The sequence below is a fragment of the Phacochoerus africanus genome, chromosome 9 (genome assembly GCF_016906955.1).
Source record: "Phacochoerus africanus isolate WHEZ1 chromosome 9, ROS_Pafr_v1, whole genome shotgun sequence".
In the NCBI taxonomy this organism is placed as follows: domain Eukaryota; kingdom Metazoa; phylum Chordata; class Mammalia; order Artiodactyla; family Suidae; genus Phacochoerus; species Phacochoerus africanus.
The window spans coordinates 123,231,971-123,252,800 of record NC_062552.1 but is presented as its reverse complement, the minus strand read 5'-3'; the positions used below and the strand labels follow the sequence as shown (position 1 = coordinate 123,252,800).

The window sequence follows — 20,830 nt, the reverse complement described above, 5'->3', positions numbered from 1 at the left end:
TGACTCTGTCATTTGCAGGGGGAGCACTCCACTTCTGCTGTCACCTCCCCACTGTTCAGCTGGTCTGCTTGACTAGAACTTAGTCTCTCTTTGCAGGTCTGTCCACCCCATAGACTACGGGGCCCTCCAGGGCAGGGACCCCAGGGCCCAGCACAGGATGGGGCCTCAGGAAGGCAGGTAATATGGCAAAGTGATTAAGAGAGGGGCTTTGGGGTCAGCGCACACTGGAGACTGAGTCTGCCATTCCCTGAGTGACTTTGGGCAAATCCCTTAACCTCTCTGTGCCTATGGCCTCATCTATAAAAGGGAAAAAAATTCCAACCTCATGGAGTTATTGGGAGGGATAAATTGAAGAGAGGCATGTGTTTGCTGAGTAAATGCTCCAACAATATGGATTATCAAGAGGCAAACAGGGAGTTCCCGCTGTGGCTCAGCAGGTTAAGAACCCAACATAGTGTCGTAAGGATTTAGGTTCAATCCCTACCTTCACTCTGTGGGTTAAGGATCCGGATGTTGCCGCAAGCTGCAGTGTAGGTCACAGATGTGGCTCGCATCCAGTGTTGTTGTGGCTGTGGTGTAGTCCTGTAGCTGCAGCTCTGATTCAACCCCTAGCCTGGGAACTTCCATATGCCGCTGGAGTAGCAGTAAAAAAAAAGAAAGAGGCACATCATCAACATTCCTTCCTCCAGGAAGCCTTCCCTGACTTTTCCAGGGAAAGTGTGGCCCTTCTCCCTATGCCCCCATAGCGTTCAGTCCCCCAAGAAGCCTTTTGTCTGTCTGGTGAGGGTCTGTGTGTCTCTCTCCTGAATTGAACAAGAGGACATCTGACACTGGGCTTGTGCCTGGGCAACTGCCTCTGAGCCCAGAGCCCAGCACCCAGCACAGGGCCAACTCCCAACAGGCTCCAGGGAATGTCTGCACAGGTCCTGAGCCTTTCGAACATGTTTGGCTATCAGACTTCTATCAGAAACCAGGCTTTGATGACTTCAGTTACTTAAAAAGGCCATCTCAGTTACACGAGAAGGAGGCTGGGTGGACCGGCTCCCATCAACCTGGGACCTGAGCTGCTATGTGTCACTAGCTGTTTTTTCTCCTCCGGATGACACAGGCAGCAGATGAACAAAACTCCAGGAAAGGGTCTGAAGGGGTCAGGAGAGATTATTGGCCTCTGGCTAAGGAGTCATCCCAGGCATCTGGAGGAGTCATGGGTGCCACATGGGGGCAGGTTCTGGGGAAACTGTGGGCACAGGCATGGTCTTTCTCCCCTGTCTGGAGTCCAGGCAGATGTAAATGCCTGAATGTCGTCATTGACTGAAACTTGTAAATAAGGCACCTCGGCCACCTCCCCGGGTGGAAATCAGGAGGGGCTCGATCCAGACACAGCCTTGGCTTGCAACGCGTACGGTCCTCCATCCAGCGCTCACCCGCCCTCCCACGAGGCCCCGCCAAAGAAGCCACGGTCCAGCCTCGGCTGGACTCTCCGAGCTCATTCCAGACATGAGGTCACTCCAAGAGATGCCTGGGGTGAGGTGCTAGCGGCCATTCCGCCACTGGCTGCTCAAGCCCAGGCCATGCTGGGAAGCTTCCCAAGGAGAGTGGGGGCACCTCCTGCCAGATGAGGGGGTAGCAAGACTGACCCTTCCTTCTTCCTCCTTGGACCTGCCCACCTTCTCTGCCCGGCTCAGCCTGGCACATAGCAAATGCTCAATAAAAACTGGGGGGGGGGGTTCCCATTGTGGTACAGCAGAAACAAATTCAACTAGGTACCATGAAGTTGTGGGTTCGATCCCTGGCCTTGCCCCGTGGGTTAAGGATCCAGCATTGCCATGAGCTATGGTGTGGGTCACAGACGCGGCTCGGATCCGATGTTGCTGTGGCTGTGGTGCAGGCCAGTGGCTGTAGCTCCAATTCGACCCCTAGCCTGGGAACCTCCATATGCCATGGGTGCGGCCCTAAAAATAAGAAAAAAAAAAAAAACTGGGGAGGATGCATGAACCTTGCCATGTGACAGGGGCGGGATGATCACAGCACCTGGTCCCCAGGAGTCACCTCGCTAGTAATGGAGGTAGATGCTTGGAGAGGCACAGCTCGAGGCCTCAGCAGCGTCCACCAGAGGTGTCCACCTTTGCGTTCCGGAGCTCCCCGGTGTCTGCTCCCAGCCCCTTGTTTCTCAGCCAAATGATGGCCCACTCACTCTGGCAATGACCATGGCCCACGTGCCACCATGACCAGCACTGGGTTGCGTGACCGCTAAGCAAGTCCTTGCTTCTCTGGGCCTTCCCTGAATCAGCCTCTGGGCCCCCGACTCAGACCCCACCCAGGGCTGGGCAGCCAGTGGGGACCAAGGAAGCAGCAGAGAAACCCAGCCAGGATCGTCCACTGAGCCCTAAGGATTGACATTTAGCCTGCATGGCAACCGGGGGTGGCCAAGGTGCCCCCAATGCAAAGATAACACGATCAAAGTACAGCGATGACCTGCCCATCCCAGTATATCTGACTCCAAGCCACCCCTCCCATCAGCGCCTGCCCCTGCCAACCGAAGGCTATGCCTCTGCGCTGCCCACACAGGACCCAGCCACCAACCAACCCATCCTCTCACTGCCTCGTGCTGGGCCAGGGCCGGTCCTAGGACGTCTCAGCCTTGACTCATTGCCAGCCAGGGATTCCGGTCAGGCACTCCCGAATGGGGAAAAGAAACAGCTAAAGCCCAAGCTGATGTGGACAGAAGCAGGGGCTCAGCCCTCAGTGGGGGGAGATGGGGCAAAGAGGTTTCACCAAAGGGATGTCGCTCAGGTGGTCTTGGAAGATGACAGCATCTCCGCGGAGTGGAGGTGCCACCCCAGGGAGAGGGCACAGCACCAACCCAGGTAGGGTCCAGAAGCGCCTGGGGCATCTCAGGACCCGGGCTCCCCCAGGATCAGAGCACCAGTGCATGTCAGATTCCCAGAGTAGGGAGGAGCTCTCAGGCTGCCCCTTCAGGAGGGGAAAGGGCCCTCACTGGGAGCAGGGGTCCCCCCAAACCCCACCATAAACCCAAGCGTGTTGACCACGCCCTCTACAGGGCTCTTTGGCTTCCACCTGCCCAGGGGCAGCGCAGGGGAGCCCTGAGCGGGACAAAGCCCTCCCCCACTGGTATTCAGACAAGCGCCGGGCTCTCTGGGGTCGGGGCACTAGGGGGTTGTCTTTAGGCAGTGCCCAGGCAGAGAAGCCCCCAAACTCTGAGGGAGTGATGAGCTCATTAGGAGGGGAAACTGAGGCCCAGCGAACGCCCACGTCACAAATATAAAGATGGCAAAACCCAGAGCCGTCCCAGGATGCCCGTCTCCCAGACCTGTGCCAAATCACTCCCGCTGGGGACCTCGGGTTCCAAAGCCCCCTGCCCACTCTCGATCCTCGCGGAGGAGGGTTGCACCCGCGGCTCTCGGATCTGGGACCAGGGCCCCGGGCGCGCGCCCGCCAGCCGCGCGCCCCGTACGCCCGCGAGCCCGCTCACCTGGCACAGCAGGTCCAGCGCGTAGCCGGCGCACTCGGCCCACAGGGCGGGGTCCACGCGCGCCGCCAGGGCCCCGAAGCGCCGGGCCAGCGCCGCGTCGTGCTCAGGAGCACAGCAGCCGAAGGCCGAGTACTGCGCGCAGAAGTGCAGCGGCTGCGGCGGCCGGAAGGGCGGCCTGAAGTCCAGGCACTGCGGGTGCGCCGATGCCCCGAGCGCCCGCAGTGCCAGCAGCGCCAGCAGCGCCCCGGCCCCGGCCCGCCGGCCCGCCATGCCGCCGCCCCGCTCCGCCCCGCTCCGCCCCGGCCCGGCTCGGCCGGCGGAGGAAGAGGCGGAGGGAGGGCACCCCGGCCCGGCGCAGCCCCCGAGGAGCCGCGGGCCGCGCCCTGAGCACCGCCTCCCGCCCCGCCGGCACGCTCCCGGGGCGCCCGCCCCGCAGGGCCTCGCGTTCGGGGCACCTCCTCTGCAAGGAGGTCACCTCTGGTCAGGGACGCCCCGGCGGCGGGACTGAAGGAAGCGGGACGCGGCGCGGCACTCGGAACTCGGGGCAACCTCTGTTCCCGCAGCCTCTTCCTCCTGGACCGGGAGTCTTTCCACATACAGAGGCCGTGACCGGACCTCCCGGGACCTGGCCTCCCGGGACCTGCGTGCGGACTGTGTTTTCCACGTCCACCCGGGACCAGCTGCCCGTTTGGCGCAGGAGGTGCAGGAGCCCCCTGCCAAAGGCCTGGACCCCTGGTTCCAATGTCACCTCTGATGGGGTGGGAGGAGGGATGTGATGGAGCAAGAAGTTGGGAATTTTCACAGAATCATTTAAAAATGGGAGTGCAGAGAAAAAACAAAAAAAGGGGGGAGTGCAGGAGTTCCCGTCGTGGCTCAGTGGTTAACGAACCCAAATAGTATCCATGAGGACGCGGGTTCGATCCCTGGCCTTGCTCAGTGGGTTAAGGATCCAGCGTTGCTGTGAGTTGTGCGGTAGGTCGCAGAGGAGGCGCAGACCCCGCGATCCTGTGGCTGTGGTGTAGGCTGGCAGCTACAGCTCTGATTTGACCCCAAGCCTAGAAACCTCCATATGCCACAGATGCGGCCCTAAAAAGACAAAAAAAAAGGCGGGGGGTGGGGGAAGTGTGTGTGTGTGTGTGTGTGTGTGTGTGTGTGTGTGTGTGTGTGTGTGTGAGTGGCAGATCGGGGAGTGCAGCTGTGTAAAGAGCTGGTGGTGTTGCCCTGAGACTCACAAGGAGCAGGGAAACCAAGGTCCGGGGTGGGGGGGATGGGGTGGGGGATGGGGTGGGCGGTGGGGGATGGGGTGCGATGGGGTGGGGGTGGGGGGGGATGGGGTGGGGATGGGGTGGGGGGATGGGGTGGGGATGGGGTGGGGTCGGTGGGGATAGGGCAGCCCCCAGAGTGCACTCTTGGCCCCCAGCTCAGGCCTCTTCCAGATTCCCACTCAGCCTGGGATTGTTGGGCCGCCCCCTCCCACCCAGGCATACCCCCTGAGTGGGCAGCCAGCTCCATTCCTGCTGCTCCGGCCCCACCCCCTGCCCTACCCCCTGCCCTGGGTCACACTTAGGTGAGGGGACCAGGTTCCTCAGCAGCCCCAGGCTCTCCTACCCTCCCCCCCCATCACTACCATTCCCCAGAGCCAGAGAGGTTTTCCTGAAAGGCAAATAAAACGGGGGCCTTTCCCTGCTGACCAGGCCTCAAATTCAGGGCAGTGGTTTGAGAACTCCCTTGAGCAAGCCAGCCCCCTAAAATGGAGCTTCTGAGGTCACAAGATTTTGAGCCCCCCCCAAAAAAAAACCCTCTAATTCAAGAAATTCTGGGACGTTCTCATCGTGGCTCAGTGGTTAATGAACCCAACTAGCATCTGTGAGGATATGGGTTTGATCCCTAGCCTCGCTCGGCGGGTTAAGGATCCGGCGTTGCCATGAGCTGTGGTGTAGGTCGAAGATGTGGCTCGGATCCCGCATGGCTGTGGCTGTGTCGTAGGCCTGCAGCTGCAACTCCGATTTGACACCTAGCCTGGGAACCTCCATATGCCGCAGGTGCGGTCCTAAAAAAAAGACGACAACAACAAAAAAGAAAGAAATTCTGGGATCACTCTGAGCAACACATAAAGCAGGCTGGGGCTCAGCCTCAGCTCCGCTGCCCAGATATGACTTTTCCTTTTTTTAGGGCCACACCCTCGGCATATGGAAGTTCCCAGGCTAGGTGTCAAATCGGAGTTGCAACTGCCGGCCTACACCACAGCCACAGCACCTCGGGATCTGAGCTGCCTCTTTGAACTACACCACAGCTCACAATAGTGCCCCATCCTTAATCCACTGAGTGAGCCCAAGGATCGAACCCGAGTCCTCATGAATCGTAGTCAGGTTCTGAACCTGATGAGCCACAACGGGAACTCCCCACTGTCCAGGCATCATAATGACCCCCTACATGTGTGCACGCGCGCACACACACACACACACACACACACACACACACACACACAATGTCTCACCCTCCCCAGAATCACACAGCCCCAGAATCCCCTAGGCACGTTCCCAAGTGGGCCTTGACCCTTGCTTCTCCCTTGGAGATTGTCTTTCTCCACCTGCTTTGTCTGGCAAACCCCTGCTTGACCTTCATGGCCCCCAACTCACACCCACCCACCCTGGGAAGGTCTCTTTGGGCTGCCCTGGGGGACTGGATCTGTCTTTATGCCAGCCCTCATGGCAGGACTGGGGGTGAATTCAATCCTGCGCACGGTGAGCTCTCCGCGTTCTGTGATTTAGGCCTGAACAGGTGCCGGTGTGAGTCACGGTGTCCACGGAAGATCAAACATCTCCAAGTACTTAAGACAGAGGGAATTTGGAGCTCCCACGCTGGCACATCGGGTTAAGGATCCAGCATCGCTGTGGCTGTGGTATAGGTCACAGCTGTGGCTCTGATTTGATCCCTGGCCCAGGAACTTCCATAGGCTGTGAGTGCAGCCTAAATAAATAAATAACTGAATAAATACAAAGTGGGGGATTTTTTTTCTTTTTTAGGGCGCATCTGCAGCGTATGGAAGTTTCCAGGCTAGGAGTCGAATTGGAGCTGCATCTGCGACCTCTGTTGCAGCTTTAGGCCATGCCAGATCCTTAGCCCACCCATCAAGGCCAGGGATCAAGCCCACATCTTCATGGATACTAGTCAGGTTCTTAACCCACTGAGCCACAGTGGGAACTCCAAAACGGGAAGTTTAATGCAGAGAATTGATGACCATATGGGGGACGGTGAGGCAGCCTAGAGACCAGCTACAGCAGGAAGATTCCACAAGTGCCTGACTCTAGGAACGACGGCAGGAAGTGTCACTAAAGTCCAGGAGCTAGATATCCCTGGGCCAAGGCTGGACACCCAGGGGACCTGTCTGGTGGAGCTGTCGGAGATTCTGCCTGAGACAGAGGGAGAGAAATATGAGGGCTTCCCCCTTCCTCCTGCCCTCCAGCTCCATTCACTGGGCTCCTGAGCTGGGAGTGGCTGGGGCTGCAGCCTGGGAAATGCAGCCCAAAGAGCCCCCTCCTGCACACAGTCTGGGCAGGGCACGGCCGAAGCAGAGGCCTGTCCTCCCGGCCTGGAGTTAGCCAGGCTGGTAATACCTGTCTCAGTCTGTTTGGGCTGCTAGAACGAAACACCGCAGACAAAGCGGCTTATGAGCAATAAGCAACAGAAATCTATTCCTCACAATTCTAGAAGCTGGAAGTCCAAGATCAGGGTGCCAGCATGGTTGCGTTCTGCTGAAGGCTCTCTTTCACATTGCCAATGGCTGTGTTCCTTTTGTCTTTTTCTTTTTCTTTTTAGATCTGCACCTGCAGCATATGGAAGTTCCCAGGCTAGAGGTCGAATCAGAGCTGCAGCTGCTGGTCTACACCACAGTCACAGCAACACTGAATATGAGCTGCATCCACAACCTACACTGCAGCCTGTTGGCAATGCTGAATATTTAACTCACTGAGCCTGGGCCATAGCCCTGAGCTTTGGGGACAGCCTCACCTGTGTCATTCCCACAGGGGTCTCTGGAGATGGCCTGGCAGACACCTTTCCCATCAGCATACACACCTGGACACGGCCAGGTACCCAGGCACAATCTGAGGCCAGCTCTGTAGAGTCACGCTGGGGCCCCATCCCCACTCTGGTGGAAAACCTAGAGATTTGCTCATTCATTCATTCAACAAATGTTTCTCAAGCATCTATGGGGCACTAGGCTCAAGGTGTCTGTCTCCACCGGGCTGATGTCTGGGATGCTGGGCTGTCTGACCTTGGAGAAGTTCTGCTGCCTAAAGTCACAGGGATGGAGGCTCAGGGGCCTGGACACATCTGACTGTGTCTCTGCCCCGGGTCACATTTGCCAGGGTCCCCAAGGCTCCGGTCTTCACAAGTCTTGGCAGCGGGGTCTTCGTGCGGAGGCCCACTCCTCAGACGAGGAAACGCAGGCTGCATCGCACAGCAAGCTGGCGCTTGACAGCCCCCAGCGCCGGTTCCTCTCTGACTCGTAGGAGCCTGCGAGTTGTTACTCCTGTCTCACTAATAAAAAAAAGGCTGGGGAGTTCTCGGAGTTCCCGTCATGGCTCAGTGGTTAACAAATCCGACTAGGAACCGTGAGGTTGTGGGTTTGATCCCTGGCTTTGCTCAGTGGGTTAAGGATCTGGCATTATCCGTGAGCTGTGGTGTCAGCCGCAGACGCGGCTTGGATCCCGTGTTGCTGTGGCTGTGGTGTAGGCCGGAAGCAACAGCTCCGATTCGACCCCTAGCCTGGAAACCTCCATGTGGCCCTAGAAAAGGCAAAAAGACAAAAAAAAAAAAAAGAAAAGAAACAAAGAAAAAGGCTGGGGAGTTCCCGTTGTGGCTCGGTGGATTCTAATCCGATTAGTATCCATGAGGACGTGGGTTCACTCCCTGGTTTCGCTCAGGGGTTAAGGACCTGACATTGCCATGAGCTATGGTGTAGGTCACAGATGTGGCTCAGATCCTGCATGGCTGTGGCTGCGGCATAGGCTGACAGCTGCAGCTCTGATTCGACCCCTGGCCTGGGAACCTCTATAGGCCACAAGTGTGGCCCTAAAAAGCAAAAAGGAAAACAAAAGAAAGAAAAAGAAGAGGGCTGGACAAACGAAAACCAGTGGCATTTCCTGGACCCATTCAAGAACTGAGGTCCGAGGGTCAAGCCCCACCCCAAAGACTGGAGACAAATGAATCGAATCCAGTGGTGAGCTGCCCGCTTGGAGCAGAAGCTGCTGTCAGAAAGCCTCGAAGGTCATGGTGACAAATTCCCAGGGACTCAGTGTGGAATCGAAGGGCGGGGGGAGGCGGGGGGGTATCACAGTCTAAAGGAAGAGGGAAGAGGGCCCAGGTTTGTGATTTGACCTCTAGGAAACCCCACCCCCCCAAACCCCCTCACAGCTCATGTAGGGGGAGGGGATGTTGCCCCTGTGAACGCACAGGGGGCTCCGTCCCTACTCTCCAGGGCTAAATGCATTCCCAGAGCCTCAGCCCCCCCAACTCCAGCCCTCTCACCTGTGTGTCTGACCTAACGGGGGACAAGCTGAGAAACACTTGTGAATGTCACAGCCTGTGAAGCCTGAGCTCCTGCCAGAGCCTGTGGCCATGGGCGCCATGGCCTGGACAGTTTCACCCAATGCCATCTGGAGCCAGGGACATTTGCCTGGGGGGGTGGGGGGGACCCTGTCTGCACAGCAGGAACAAAGCTGGTCCTTTGAGCCCATGGGCCCTCAAGTACTGGATGATGGAAACAGCGGTGGAAGCCAGGCCTGTGGCTAAGAGAACCTTGGAACTTTCTTCCCCAAACACTGGCTGTGTGCGTGCTGTCTGCAGATGGGTCGGGGCCCCGAAGCTGCCTTCTTGCCCCTCCAGGCCCCTCTTGGCATGAAAGGGACATGGGTGACACCATGCAGAAGCCTCCCCCAGCCTCAGCCCCAATTTCTCTACCACTCATGTCGGGGATGGGAGGGGGTGAGACCAGGCCACGGCTGGCCTCTCCGGGTCCCAGCCCATCTGTCCTGGGGATTGCCTGAGGATCCAGGAGCATCATCCACATTTCCAGGAGCCCAGTGGGCACTGCCCGCTGCCAGAACCAGGATGCACAGAGCAGAGAAACACCAAAGCCTCTTCTGGCTGGACTAGGTCAGTGTGGGCAGCTCCTGCCCACCAGACTCCCGCTAATTACAGTCATAATTTCTTCTCCAGAGTGACGGAAAGGGCCCCGGGCCAGCCCATCTGCCCAGTGGGCCACTGGCCCTCCCTGTCTCTAGGGGCCGGCCCAAGGGTTGCCTAATCCTCCCTCCCCAGGGCCCAGTCCTCCTCTGGCCATTCAGCCGCAGCAGGAGAATGTGCTAGGGGTCATTTCCTGCGTGCTGGGGAGTGAGCTGGTCATTGCTCAGCTACCCTGGCAGCCAGACCACATGTGCAATGTGGATCACGGCTGGGCAAAGGGCCTGGGGCCAGCGGAGGCTTTTGTAAACATGTCCCACCTACAGGAAATTATCCAGCTCAGAAGAGAGAACACCCAAGGACACCCCACAAGACTCTACCCCTGTTAATATTTGACCACACCTGCTTCAGATGTCTGAAGTCTTTTTTCAAAACACGAGGAGCTGTGAGCCACAGCGTGAGAGGCGAGGCCGGTCAGGAATCAGGAACATGCGTCTGAGTCCTGGCTGTGCCACTGACTAACCGAGTGATCTTGGACAGGCTGCTTAACCCCTCTGGGCCTCAGTCTACACATCTGTTAAATGGGGCTGGTAGGCGAGGCCGTCAGAAGCGTGCCTGGCATGTCGTGCATGCTCAACGCAGACCCAGGCAGCTCCCACGCCCTGCACCTCACATCAGCCTCGTGGCCTTTTCCTCTGCTCCTGAAGAGCAGGCACCACAAGAATATAGAACGTCATCCTGCATCCTCTTAAATGCGGTACAGCCACTCTCGTGCTGTGTGTTTTCCTCTGGTGTCGCCGCTTTTCCCTCCGCCCAGGGCTGGAGATTTGTCCTGTGGGTAAGGGAGCTCCCTCATCCAGCCGCTTTCTGGGGACTGCGAAGTGCCACCTTCTGAGGATCTCAGTTATCACCAAAAGGCAGCTCAGACCGTCCCCAAGGACCTGCTTTCCTGCCAATCTGCTGGTCCCTTTTCAAAACCTCTATTTTTATTTGTTTTTTGGTTTTTTTAGGGCTACACCCTCGGCATATGGAAGTTCCCAGCTAGGGGTCGAATCAGAGTGATAGCTGCCGGCCTGCCCCACAGCTCACAGCAACACCACATCCTTAACCCACTGAGCAAGGCCAGGGATCAAACCTGCATCCTCATGGATACTCGTTGGGTTCATCACTGCTGAGCCACAACAGGAACTCCTCAAAAGCTCTATTTTTAAACCAGGAAAAATGAAAACAACCCGAAGACAGAAAGCATTATTGGACTTCCTGCTGTGGCGCAGTGGGTTAAGAACCTGACTGCAGTCTGACTCGGGTTGTTGCAGAGGCAAGGGTTTGATCCCCAGCTTGGTGCAATGAGTTAAAGGATCTGGTGTTGCCGCAGCTGTGGTGTAGGTTGCAGCTTGGGCTCGGATTCAAGCCCTGGCCCTGGAACTTTCACATGCTGCAGGTGCAGCCATAAAAAACAAAAACAAACAAACAAAAAAAAGCAACAAAAAAGCCCGTTATTGAATTGAAAACCCACCAGGCGATGGGTATTTGTCTCTGCCACCTTGTGCGGATCTCATACCAGCATGATTACACACCTGAGCTGTCTGCCACCAGTTCTCAGGTCCTGGGGGGCCACACGGACCAGGATGCTGCCCCTGCTGCCACCCCGTGCCTACAGGACCCCTGGGGCTCCCCAATCATTCTGAGTCTCTGGGGGTCTGGCATGAACTCAGAGGCAAGCTTGCTGGTGTCTCACAGCCCCCGTGACCTCCTCCTTGCCTCCCTGCACCAGCCCGGGTTGCCACTGCTGTCGCCACCACATGCAGATGGAGAAATTGAGGCACTGGATGCTGATGACAAGGATCTCAGTGGGGTCACGGAGGAGAGGGGTCAGGACTCGAACCCAGGGCTCTGTGTCAGGACACGTCCCTGAGGCCCTGAGCGTGAGGGCCATGGACTCCGATGCCGATACTGGGCCTGCCTCCTCCCTCTGAATTGTCACCAGCTGTGTAGCCTTGGTACTCCAGGACTCTCTCCTCCTCCTGCTGATAAATCAGACTGAGAGGCAGCCATGGCTTGCTCATCACCCCTGTGGCTTTGACCAAGCAGGCTGTTTAATGGAGAGCACAGAGTAGGCCGTGGGTCCAGCCAGCCTCCAGCCCTCTCCTAGGAATGGGTTCTGTCGGCTGATTCTCAGGCCCTGCCCACCCCCCTACTGCCATCACCGGGCAGCACCTCTAGCCTGTGGCCTGGGTGCAGGACCTGCAGGGGCTGGTGGCCCTGGTGGAATGTTAATGCAGGGCTGAGCTTGGAGCCCTGAGGCAGAGGTGATCCAGGGAACTGGTGCCAGTGGGGTGGGCAACTGTGTAGACAGGACCGGTTGGGCTGAGCCCTTGGATAGTGGACCCCCCGGGTCAAGGAATAAACAACCCTCTCTCTAGTCTAAGGTGCTCAAGGACCGACCTGAAGGCCGAGGGGTGCAGTGCCGAGAGGAAAGTTGCTTACAGTCCTGGGCTCAAATCTGCATTTGGTTTCTAACTTGACCTTGGAGAAATCTCTTCCTGAACCTTGGTTTCCTCATTTGCACCCAAACCAGATGGCCCAGCTGTTCTGGGGAATTCAGATTTCATTTATTTATTTATTTATTTATTTTAATTTTATGGCTGCACCCATGGCAAATGGAAATTCCCAGGGCAGGGACTGAATCTGAGCTGCAGCTGCAACCCGAGCTGCCCCAGTCAGATTCTTAACCCTCTGTGCCACAGCAGGAGCTCTGCGATTCAGACTTTAAATATTCCTTCTGACTTTTCCCACGCTCTGTTCTGCTCGTAGCAGGGGCTGGGGCTGTGTAGGGGGGCCACAATCAGGTAAGTTTGGGAAACGCCACATGCCAAGCCCCTCCTCGAGATTCCAGATGCACGCTCTCAGAAGTCCTGCAGCCAAAGCTGGGTTCATTTATTTGTTCAAGTAAGACTTCTTATTTTGTCTTTTTTTTTTTTTTTTTTTTTTTTTGCTATTTCTTTGGGCCACTCCCGTGGCACATGGAGATTCCCAGGCTAGGGGTCGAATTGGAGCTGCAGCCACCGGCCTACGCCAGAGCCACAGCAATGCAGGATCCGAGCTGCGTCTGCAAACTACACCACAGCTCATGGCAACACCGGATCCTTGACCCACTGAGCAAGGGCAGGGACTGAACCCGCACCCTCATGGTTCCTAGTCGGATTCGTTAACCACTGTGCCACGACGGGAACTCCCAAGTAAGACTTCTTATTTTTCCCAGTACACCTATTAATACTCTTCTAGTCTGTTGCCTTGATACGTACCTTGGACAGAGCACCTCACATCTTCTCCTTTTCCAGAAAAAAGAGGGGCACTGTCGCGCTGGCAGGGGTGGAGAAGACTGTGATGGGAAATTCAATGGAAGGAGCCCCCAGAAGGGGGCTGACTGATGCTGTCTCTGGCCCCAGCATCTCCAGAACAGAGGCCGCCCCCACCTCAGCCCCAGATAGAAGCCCACCCAGGCTTCTGCTAAGAAGCCCTGAGACAGATGTTCCCACACCCTAAGGGCACTTCTCCAAGGGGTCTGGGGCCGGGAGGTTTCCCCCGGAAGCCAGGTGCAGCCTCCTTTCCTCGTCTCCAAGTCCCACGAGGGATAAATGTCTGCGGTCCTGCCAGTTGCTCCGGTCCCGCCAGGCTCCCAGAAGTGGGAGCTACAGCCTTGCTCTAGAACAGCCCCTAACTCCTCTGGCACCCAATGGGCTGTCCAGTCTTGTCCTGGACATGCGAGGAAGGGAGGACCACCAACCCAAAGACATCAGAGCCCTCGTTTCAGAGCCAAAGGTCTGGGAACTCCCGCTGTGGCGCAGCGGAAATGAGCCTGACTAGTATGCACAAGGATGCAGGTTCGATCCCTGGCCATGCTCAGTGGGTTAAGGATCTGGCGTTGCTGTGAGCTGCAGCGTGGGTTGAAGATGTGGCTTGGATCCTGTGTTGCTGTGGCTGTGGCATAGGCTGGCAGCTGCAGCTCTGATTCGACCCCTAGCCTGGGAACTTCCATATGCCATGGGTGTGGCCTTCAAAAAAAAAAAAAAGATTAATGGAGTTCTCTGGTAGCTCGGTGGGTTAAGGACCCAGTGTTGTCACTGCTGTTCCCGGCCCAGGATCTTCCACATGCCACAGGCATAGCCAAAACAAAAAAAACAAAAAAACCCCCCCCCAAAACCCTCCCCAAAGATCCCGGGGAAAATCCTAGCACGTGGGTCCTAGCATGTGGCTGTCAGCTGGAAATTGAGCTGCTGTTTTATAGATGGGAAGGCGGACCCTGCCCTCTGCCTCCTGCAAGGTCAGTGGCCCCTAGAAAGAGTCTGTGAAGACAGCCGCCCTCACCTGACGGCCGACCCAGATTTGGTAAGCGGGATGGTTAAATCTACCTTCGGGCCTTTGCCAGAGTCTCATGGAAATCTGCCACTCCCCTGCCCAGAACCCACCCACAGCGCCCCGTGCACCTCCCAGTGCAGTTTGCACCCTAAGCCTGGCCTCAGGGAGCACCTGGCTGGACCCCATCTGGTTCATCCCCCCAAGCCTGCAGGTCTCAAGCCACAGGGTCTACACTCCATTGGCTGTGCCATGGCTCTGGGTCCCCCAGGGTGGAATGTCTTGCCACTCTGCTCTTGCTTTGGTGGCGGGGGGGTGGGGGTGGGGCATCTGCCAGGCAGTATTGACTCTCCTGTGAGTGTCCCCGCAATGCCGGCAACTCTTGCAACCCCGTGGCTGCGGCTGAAGCAACAGAGGCCTTGACAGGTGAAGGTGGGCAGCGTTGGGGATAGACGCCTCCCCCCCTGCATCTCTGGCTGCAGCATCTTCCAGGGCTTCCCGGGGGCGGCTCTCTCGGTAGCCCCTTGTCTGCCCTCAGCCTGGTCTTGGCAGGGCCAGGTTTAGGGGACTCTGGGATGGAGGCCGCCTTCCCCAGGGTGCTCCTGGCCTCTCCCACTCCTAGAAGGTTCCTTGTCCCTTGTGCAAATTCACCCTGTCGGACCCCCCACCCCCACCCACCACCTGGCTGTACACGGTCAGACTTGCCCAGATGGGTTCAAGTCCCAGTCGTAGACAGAGCTGAGGCTCCAAATGGAAACCTCTCTCCATCCCTCTCCCCTCATCAACAGGTACATGCAAACACACACACACACGCAGGCACACAGGGGCGCACACACACATATATTCACAGTGTGGATTTGGAATAATGTGAGGCCAACAAGGGAAAAAAAAATCATCATATGACTGATTCAGGATCAGTCAGATTGTCACAGTCTGGAGTGAAGGGCCAATGTGCCGTAACGGAGATTTAAGGGGACCCTGTATAAGAACACCCGTGAGGAGGTCTCCAGGTGGAGCAGCAAGTTAGGGATCCAGCATTGCTGCAGCTATGGAGCAGGTTCAATCCCTGGCAAACAACAACAACAAAAACCACCACCACCACCAAAACAGCAATGGGAGGTGAGTCTGAGCACAGCACCAGTGAGAGAGTCCAAACAGAAATCAGGTGATGTGGCTTCCCATAATGCCTCTGTGGTCCTGGCTGCATCAATAAAGATCTCACACCCAGAACAAGGGAGGTGACAGCTTACTTAGAGCTTGGCTACTCAGTACCACTTAGTGTTAAAGGCCAAATGGAAGCATATTCAGAGGTGGAGTCTAGAATGGTGAGAGGACATGATTTTAGGTTTTATGAGATGTGTTTGCACGGGGGAAGAAGAGAGGGGGAGATTAGGACATGCGGTAAGGATTGCAGTCCACAAGGGAGGGAGGAAAGCAGTTCTGCTCTGTGAAGCCCAGAAGGAAGGGGCCAACAGGAAGAGGGTTCCACTCCATCTGATTAACAGGGATCAGGCTTTTTTCAGAGGAGATGAGCTCTCTGTCCTCAGAGGAAAGCAAGCAGAGGCTGCATGCACACCTCAGAGGGTGAATTTAAGGCGATCCCTGCTAGAGACAGGGTCCCTTAAGTTCGACTCCAGTGCAAGTCAGGGATTCTCAACCACACAGGCACACACACGTGTATATGGTCCCACAGGGATGAGGAGGTGAAGAACAAGAATACAGGTCAGGCTGTGTCGGATGGGTGGGCAGGACACTGGTGGCATCACTGTCTGGCCCCAGCCCGCTCTGCACCGTGTCTACTCCTAGCCCTGGCCCCACCCCACACCCAGCTCTATTCCCAAGCCCAGCCCCAAGGAGCCCATCAGCGTGTCCTTGCCCTCACGCCCCCTCCCCATACCCCAGGCGACAATCCTGGGGGAAAAATGTAGGACCCCCATGGAGAGGCCAGAGAAGGGGCTCCTGGGCACCTGGCCAGCGGGACTGTCGCAGCCCACTGGAGTGGAGGAGGAAGCTTGGGGGCAAGTTGGGGTGGGGGGCAGTGCCCTGAACCAGAAGTCACAGAGCCCCAGCAAGTTCCGAGCAGGAAGGACGCTCAGAGCACAGCTGGTCCAGCCCCTCACATCCCCACTTCCCAGAGGAGGAAACGAGGCTAAGGGAGGGAGAGCGACCCTCTCCTGGAGCCACATCCCCGGAGGGCTGGCGTTGGGATCATAAGATCTGTTCTGGACGGACTTGTGCCTCCACGAAATTCCCTCGCTAGAGTCCTAACCCCTGGGACCTCGGGATGCTTGGGAACAGCATCTTCGCAGAGATGATCAAGTTAAAGCAGGGTCACCAGGGTGGCCTTGCCTGATCCAATACAACTGGTGTCCTTGTGCCAAGGGGAGACCTGGACGCAGCCCAGAACTCAGGGAGCAGGAGGCAGAGATGGAGGTGTGGCATCTCTAGCCAGGGAACACCAGAGGTGCCAGAGACCCCTGGAAGCTGAGGGAGATAAGACACAGGTTCCTGGGAGTTCCCTGGTGGCTCAGCAGGTTAAGGAGCCAGTGTTGCCACTGCTATGGCTCTGGTTAGAGCTGTGGGGCAGATTTAATCCCCGGCCCGGGAAATTCCACATGCCTTGGTCATGGCCAAAAAAAAAAAAAAAAAACAAATTAACACAGGCTCTATCTGACCCAGGAGAGTCCTGATCCATTTTCCCAGCCAGGTCCATATCCCCCCCCACCTGCCCCCACTCCATCCTGTCCACTTCCTGGCAGCGGCGTGGGTGGGGCAGACCCACCAGTATCCATTACCCGCCAGCTCCTCTCACCCCACAGCATGCATCACCATCACCTCACTTGATGCTCACAGCCACCTGCCATTATTAACCCCATTTTATGGAGGAGGAAACTGAGGTTCAGGGGTGTTGATGCTGCAGGGCCAGTCAGATGCCCCCAATCAAGACACCGCCATCAAGGGCATTTCTGAGCCAGGACAGGAGCAAGTGAGGCAAGAGGAGGCACCACGAAGAATTTATCTGTGCATGAGTGGTTGGGGGCTCTGGGCAGCAGGGCCCTGTTGTGACAGACGGCTGCCTTCCCTGTGTGTGGTGGACGAGTCCTGCGTGGGCTGGGGGCTTGTACCCGGTGGCCTTAGAATCCCACCCATTGCCAAGATCCCAGAAATTGGACTCTGAGCTTGCAGGGGGGCTGAAATCAGGGTGCAGGGCCCCAGGGCTCAGCCAACACTAGACATCTTACTGATACCCCTTACTGATACCTCATCCCAGGAGAGGGGTTTAGACCAGGGAGAGCGTCTTTCCAGATTGGGAGATGACCTGTTAGGGAGTAAACTCCCCACCACTGGAGGTATGCAAGGAATTGCCAAGCAGCCTCCTGTCAGTGCTGCTGTGATTTTGGGGGAAGTCCAATCATTTCCACACTCCTTTCTGTTGCTGAGTCTGAGGGTTTAGATCTCTCAAGTTTTTTTTTTTTTTTTCCTTTGCTTTTTAGGGCTGTACTCCCGGTATAAGGAGGTTTCCAGGCTAGGGGTCTAATCCAAGCTACAGCTGCGGGCCTACACTGCAGCAACAGCAATGCAGGATACTTAACCCACTGAGCAAGGCCAGGGATGGAACCCTCAACCCTAGTTGGATTTGTTTTCACTGTGCCATGATGAGAATGCCTTTCCTGTATTTTTAAGTGTAGGCAGTATTTCTACAGAGCTCAAAGACCCAGAAAGCACAACACTAAACCAGCGAAAAGGCTCTTCCCACCCACTCCCAGGCCTCAGCCCCGCTTCCAGAAGCCCCGGGTGATTCCAGGCTCTGTGCCATCCTCCAGAGTCTGTGTGTGCAGCAGCATGCTTGCTCTTAATTTTTCAATAAATACATGTTTGTGTTATTTTTGTGTTCCATCTCTTGCTTGTTTCCCTGACAATGGATTTTTGGCAGCAGGCGGTGATTTGGCACAGTCCACTCTAGGTGTCCACATGTATAGAATGGGGATAAAGGCCACCTCCTGTGGCAGTTGGAAGATGACCCTTCCCAGTGGCACCCAGCAAAGCACCTGCCTCCTGGTGAAAGGTTCAGTGTGGCGGGTGTCAGGGACCGAGGGAGCCGGCCCTGGCCCTGCAGCAACTCCTTAGGCCACCAGGGGGCACCATAGAGCTGCCCGGTCCTGCTGGTGGTGACCAGGATGACACCGGAGGCTCCTTAGAGAGGGGGAGGCACCTGGGCTGCAACTGAGCATCTTGAATTTCCAGAAGCACTGCCTCTTCCTCCCGCCACTGTCCTCCATGTCCAGGAATGTGAGGGCAAGAAGCGGAGGTCACCTGTGACCACACTTACCTCCTGAAAAGAACAGTTTTTTGTTTGTTTTGGGTTTTTTGTTTGCTTTTTGTTTTCTTAGGGCCACATCTGTGGCATTTGGAAGTTCCCGGGCTAAGAGTCGAATGGAGCTGCTGCTGCTGGCCTCCAGCACAGCCACGGCAATGCCAGATTCGAGCTACATCTGTGACTTACACCGCAGCTCGCTGCCACTGAGCAGGGGCCAGGAATTGAACCCGCATCCTCATGGATACTAGTTGGTTTCGTTACTGCTGAGCCACAGTGGGAACTCCCAAGAACAACAATTTTAAAGCCGTCTTTTTGGTTGTTTTCATTCAGAGAAGACAAAGAGGAAGAGGTTGTCCTATACACAACCACCACCCACTGGCCCCACCCCCACCCCACCCCACCCCATCCCTTTAGTCCCCTGGGCCCGGAGCTGCTCCTGGACACTGGGACCTCAGCCTGCCTTAGCAACCCTACCCTAGAGATCTCTGTCCATTTGCCAAAGACACACTGCAACCCACCCTCTCCTTTCCTTTCTTCGTGCTGGCGCCCCCTGCAGGCCAGGCACACATCCTGCTGCGAGCCCTCAGGGCCAGCTTGGGGCTATCAGACCTGGATTCCCTGAGGCTCAGCGCTGGGATGGCCCGGTGGGCTGTGTCCCAGAGCCTGGAAGTGGACTTGAGCAGTTTCTACCTCTTCCCCTTGGTCCCAGCACAGGACAGAGCAGAACAAGATCCAGCTGGAATCCCGGCCGGGGAAGGGAAGCAGGAAACTCATTAGGCAGGCTCCACGGTGGTCTCTCAGCTCCGTGGAAACCAGGAGGGTCTCAAATACACGGGCCTGGAACCCTACGGGCAGCAAGTGCTCTGGCTTCCCCAGCCCAGAGCCAGTGCCTGCTGGGGCCACAGGGCTGTCCCAGTCGCATGAGCCACATATTTAACACCCTAGAGGTGGCCATGCCATGGCGTCTAATCACCGTCAGGTCGGTCTATGGGCCCATCTCCGTGAGCCCGCCTTTCCTCCAGCGTCGGGCAGAGACAGCCCCTCAGCTGTACCCACCTGGCAGGATAATGATGCAAACATTTATTGGGAACCCGTGTGGGCCAGGCACAGTTCCAGCTCATGGACCTCACAACGACCTTGAACTTTGTGCAGTTGCACAGATGGGGACACAGAGCAGCAGGTAAGGTCACTTGTCTAGGGTCACGTAGGGAGCAAGCAGAAGTGACAGGGTTGGAGCCCAGGGTCCATAGTTTGAACCACCAGGACACAGCCTCCTGGAGCTGGGAATTTTGCTTGCCTGGGGGGCAGGGCTGGGGGAACCGTGCTTTTTCTTTTATTCTTTTTTGGCTGCCCCATGGCATATGGAGTTTCCAGACCAGGAATCAGGTCTGAGCCACAGTTTTGACCTAAGCCACAAGAGCTGAAATGCTAGATCCTTAACCCACTGTCCTGGGCCGGGGATCGAACTTGCATCCCAGTGCTCCCAAGACACTGCTGATCCCATTGTGCCACAGCGGGAACTCCAGGACGGTGTTTTATCAAAACAGAGAATGCCTCTGGTTGAATTTTCAGGGTTCCCATCTGGGAATCTGCTGTATCCACCACCAAATGCTTCTAGAAGCAGATAGGGTTTGAGTGGCTGCCTGAGTCCAGATCTGATTGGCCAGGGCGTCTATGCTGTTGACCTAGGTTGCATGAAGGAGCCTCGCATCTTTAGCCTCGTCACGGGGGTGGCTGGGACAAAACCCTGCCAAACCCTGAACATCCGAGCAGACACCCAGCCCCAGTGATGGGGCCACCCAGACCGGCCTGGCAAGGGCACTGCCCTCAATAATAATAATTACGACTATTATGAGTATTCTGTTGTGATGACAGTAACCTCGGAAGCAGTTTTGGTGTCAAGGTTGGGAGGCCAGACCTTGCGTCAGGAAGACTGGCACACCTTGGCAGCAAGACCTTGGCAGCAAGCCGGCGACTTGAGCTCCCTGGCCTCAGTTTCCTCCTCTGCCAAGTGGGCTGAGGTTGCAGAGAGGTGTCAGTTCCCGTGGGCTGCCTGGGGGTGGGGCTGCACAGGGCAGAGTCCTGGCCAGCCCAGTGGAGACCAAGCCGCAGCCACGGAAAAGGGGCCCCAAGATGCTACCCTGTGCCTATGGTGTGAGCCTGCTGGCACCCCAGGAACCCTGCCAAGTTCCCAGGGCTGCAGCAGACGCCCTTGGCCAGTGGCTTCTGCACTTCATGCTCAAGGCCAGGGACTAATTATTTCTGCAGACTCTGCTCTGTTAAGGAGATGTGATTGCATGGGCAGCCCTTTTGTCTTTTCTTTTTAGGGCCACCCCTTCGGCATATGGAGGTTCCCGGGCTAGGGGCTGAATTGGAGCTAGGGTTGCCATCCTACACCACAGCCACAGCCACAGCAGCGTGGGATCTAAGCTGCATCTGCGACCTACGCCACAGCTCATGGCAACGCTGGATCCTTA

General features: G+C 56.8%; 1 protein-coding gene across 1 annotated transcript in view; it reads right to left on the bottom strand.

The window, feature by feature from the left end:
- The window catches only part of HHIPL1 (HHIP like 1), a 28,041-nt gene extending 24,278 nt beyond the window's left edge, over nucleotides 1-3,763 (bottom strand). Inside the window, exon 1 of the mRNA XM_047796579.1 lies at nucleotides 3,494-3,763. Coding sequence (XP_047652535.1) covers nucleotides 3,494-3,763 — 270 coding nt within the window. The remainder of the gene's footprint in view (nucleotides 1-3,493) is intronic.
- Nucleotides 3,764-20,830: the final 17,067 nt, after the last annotated feature.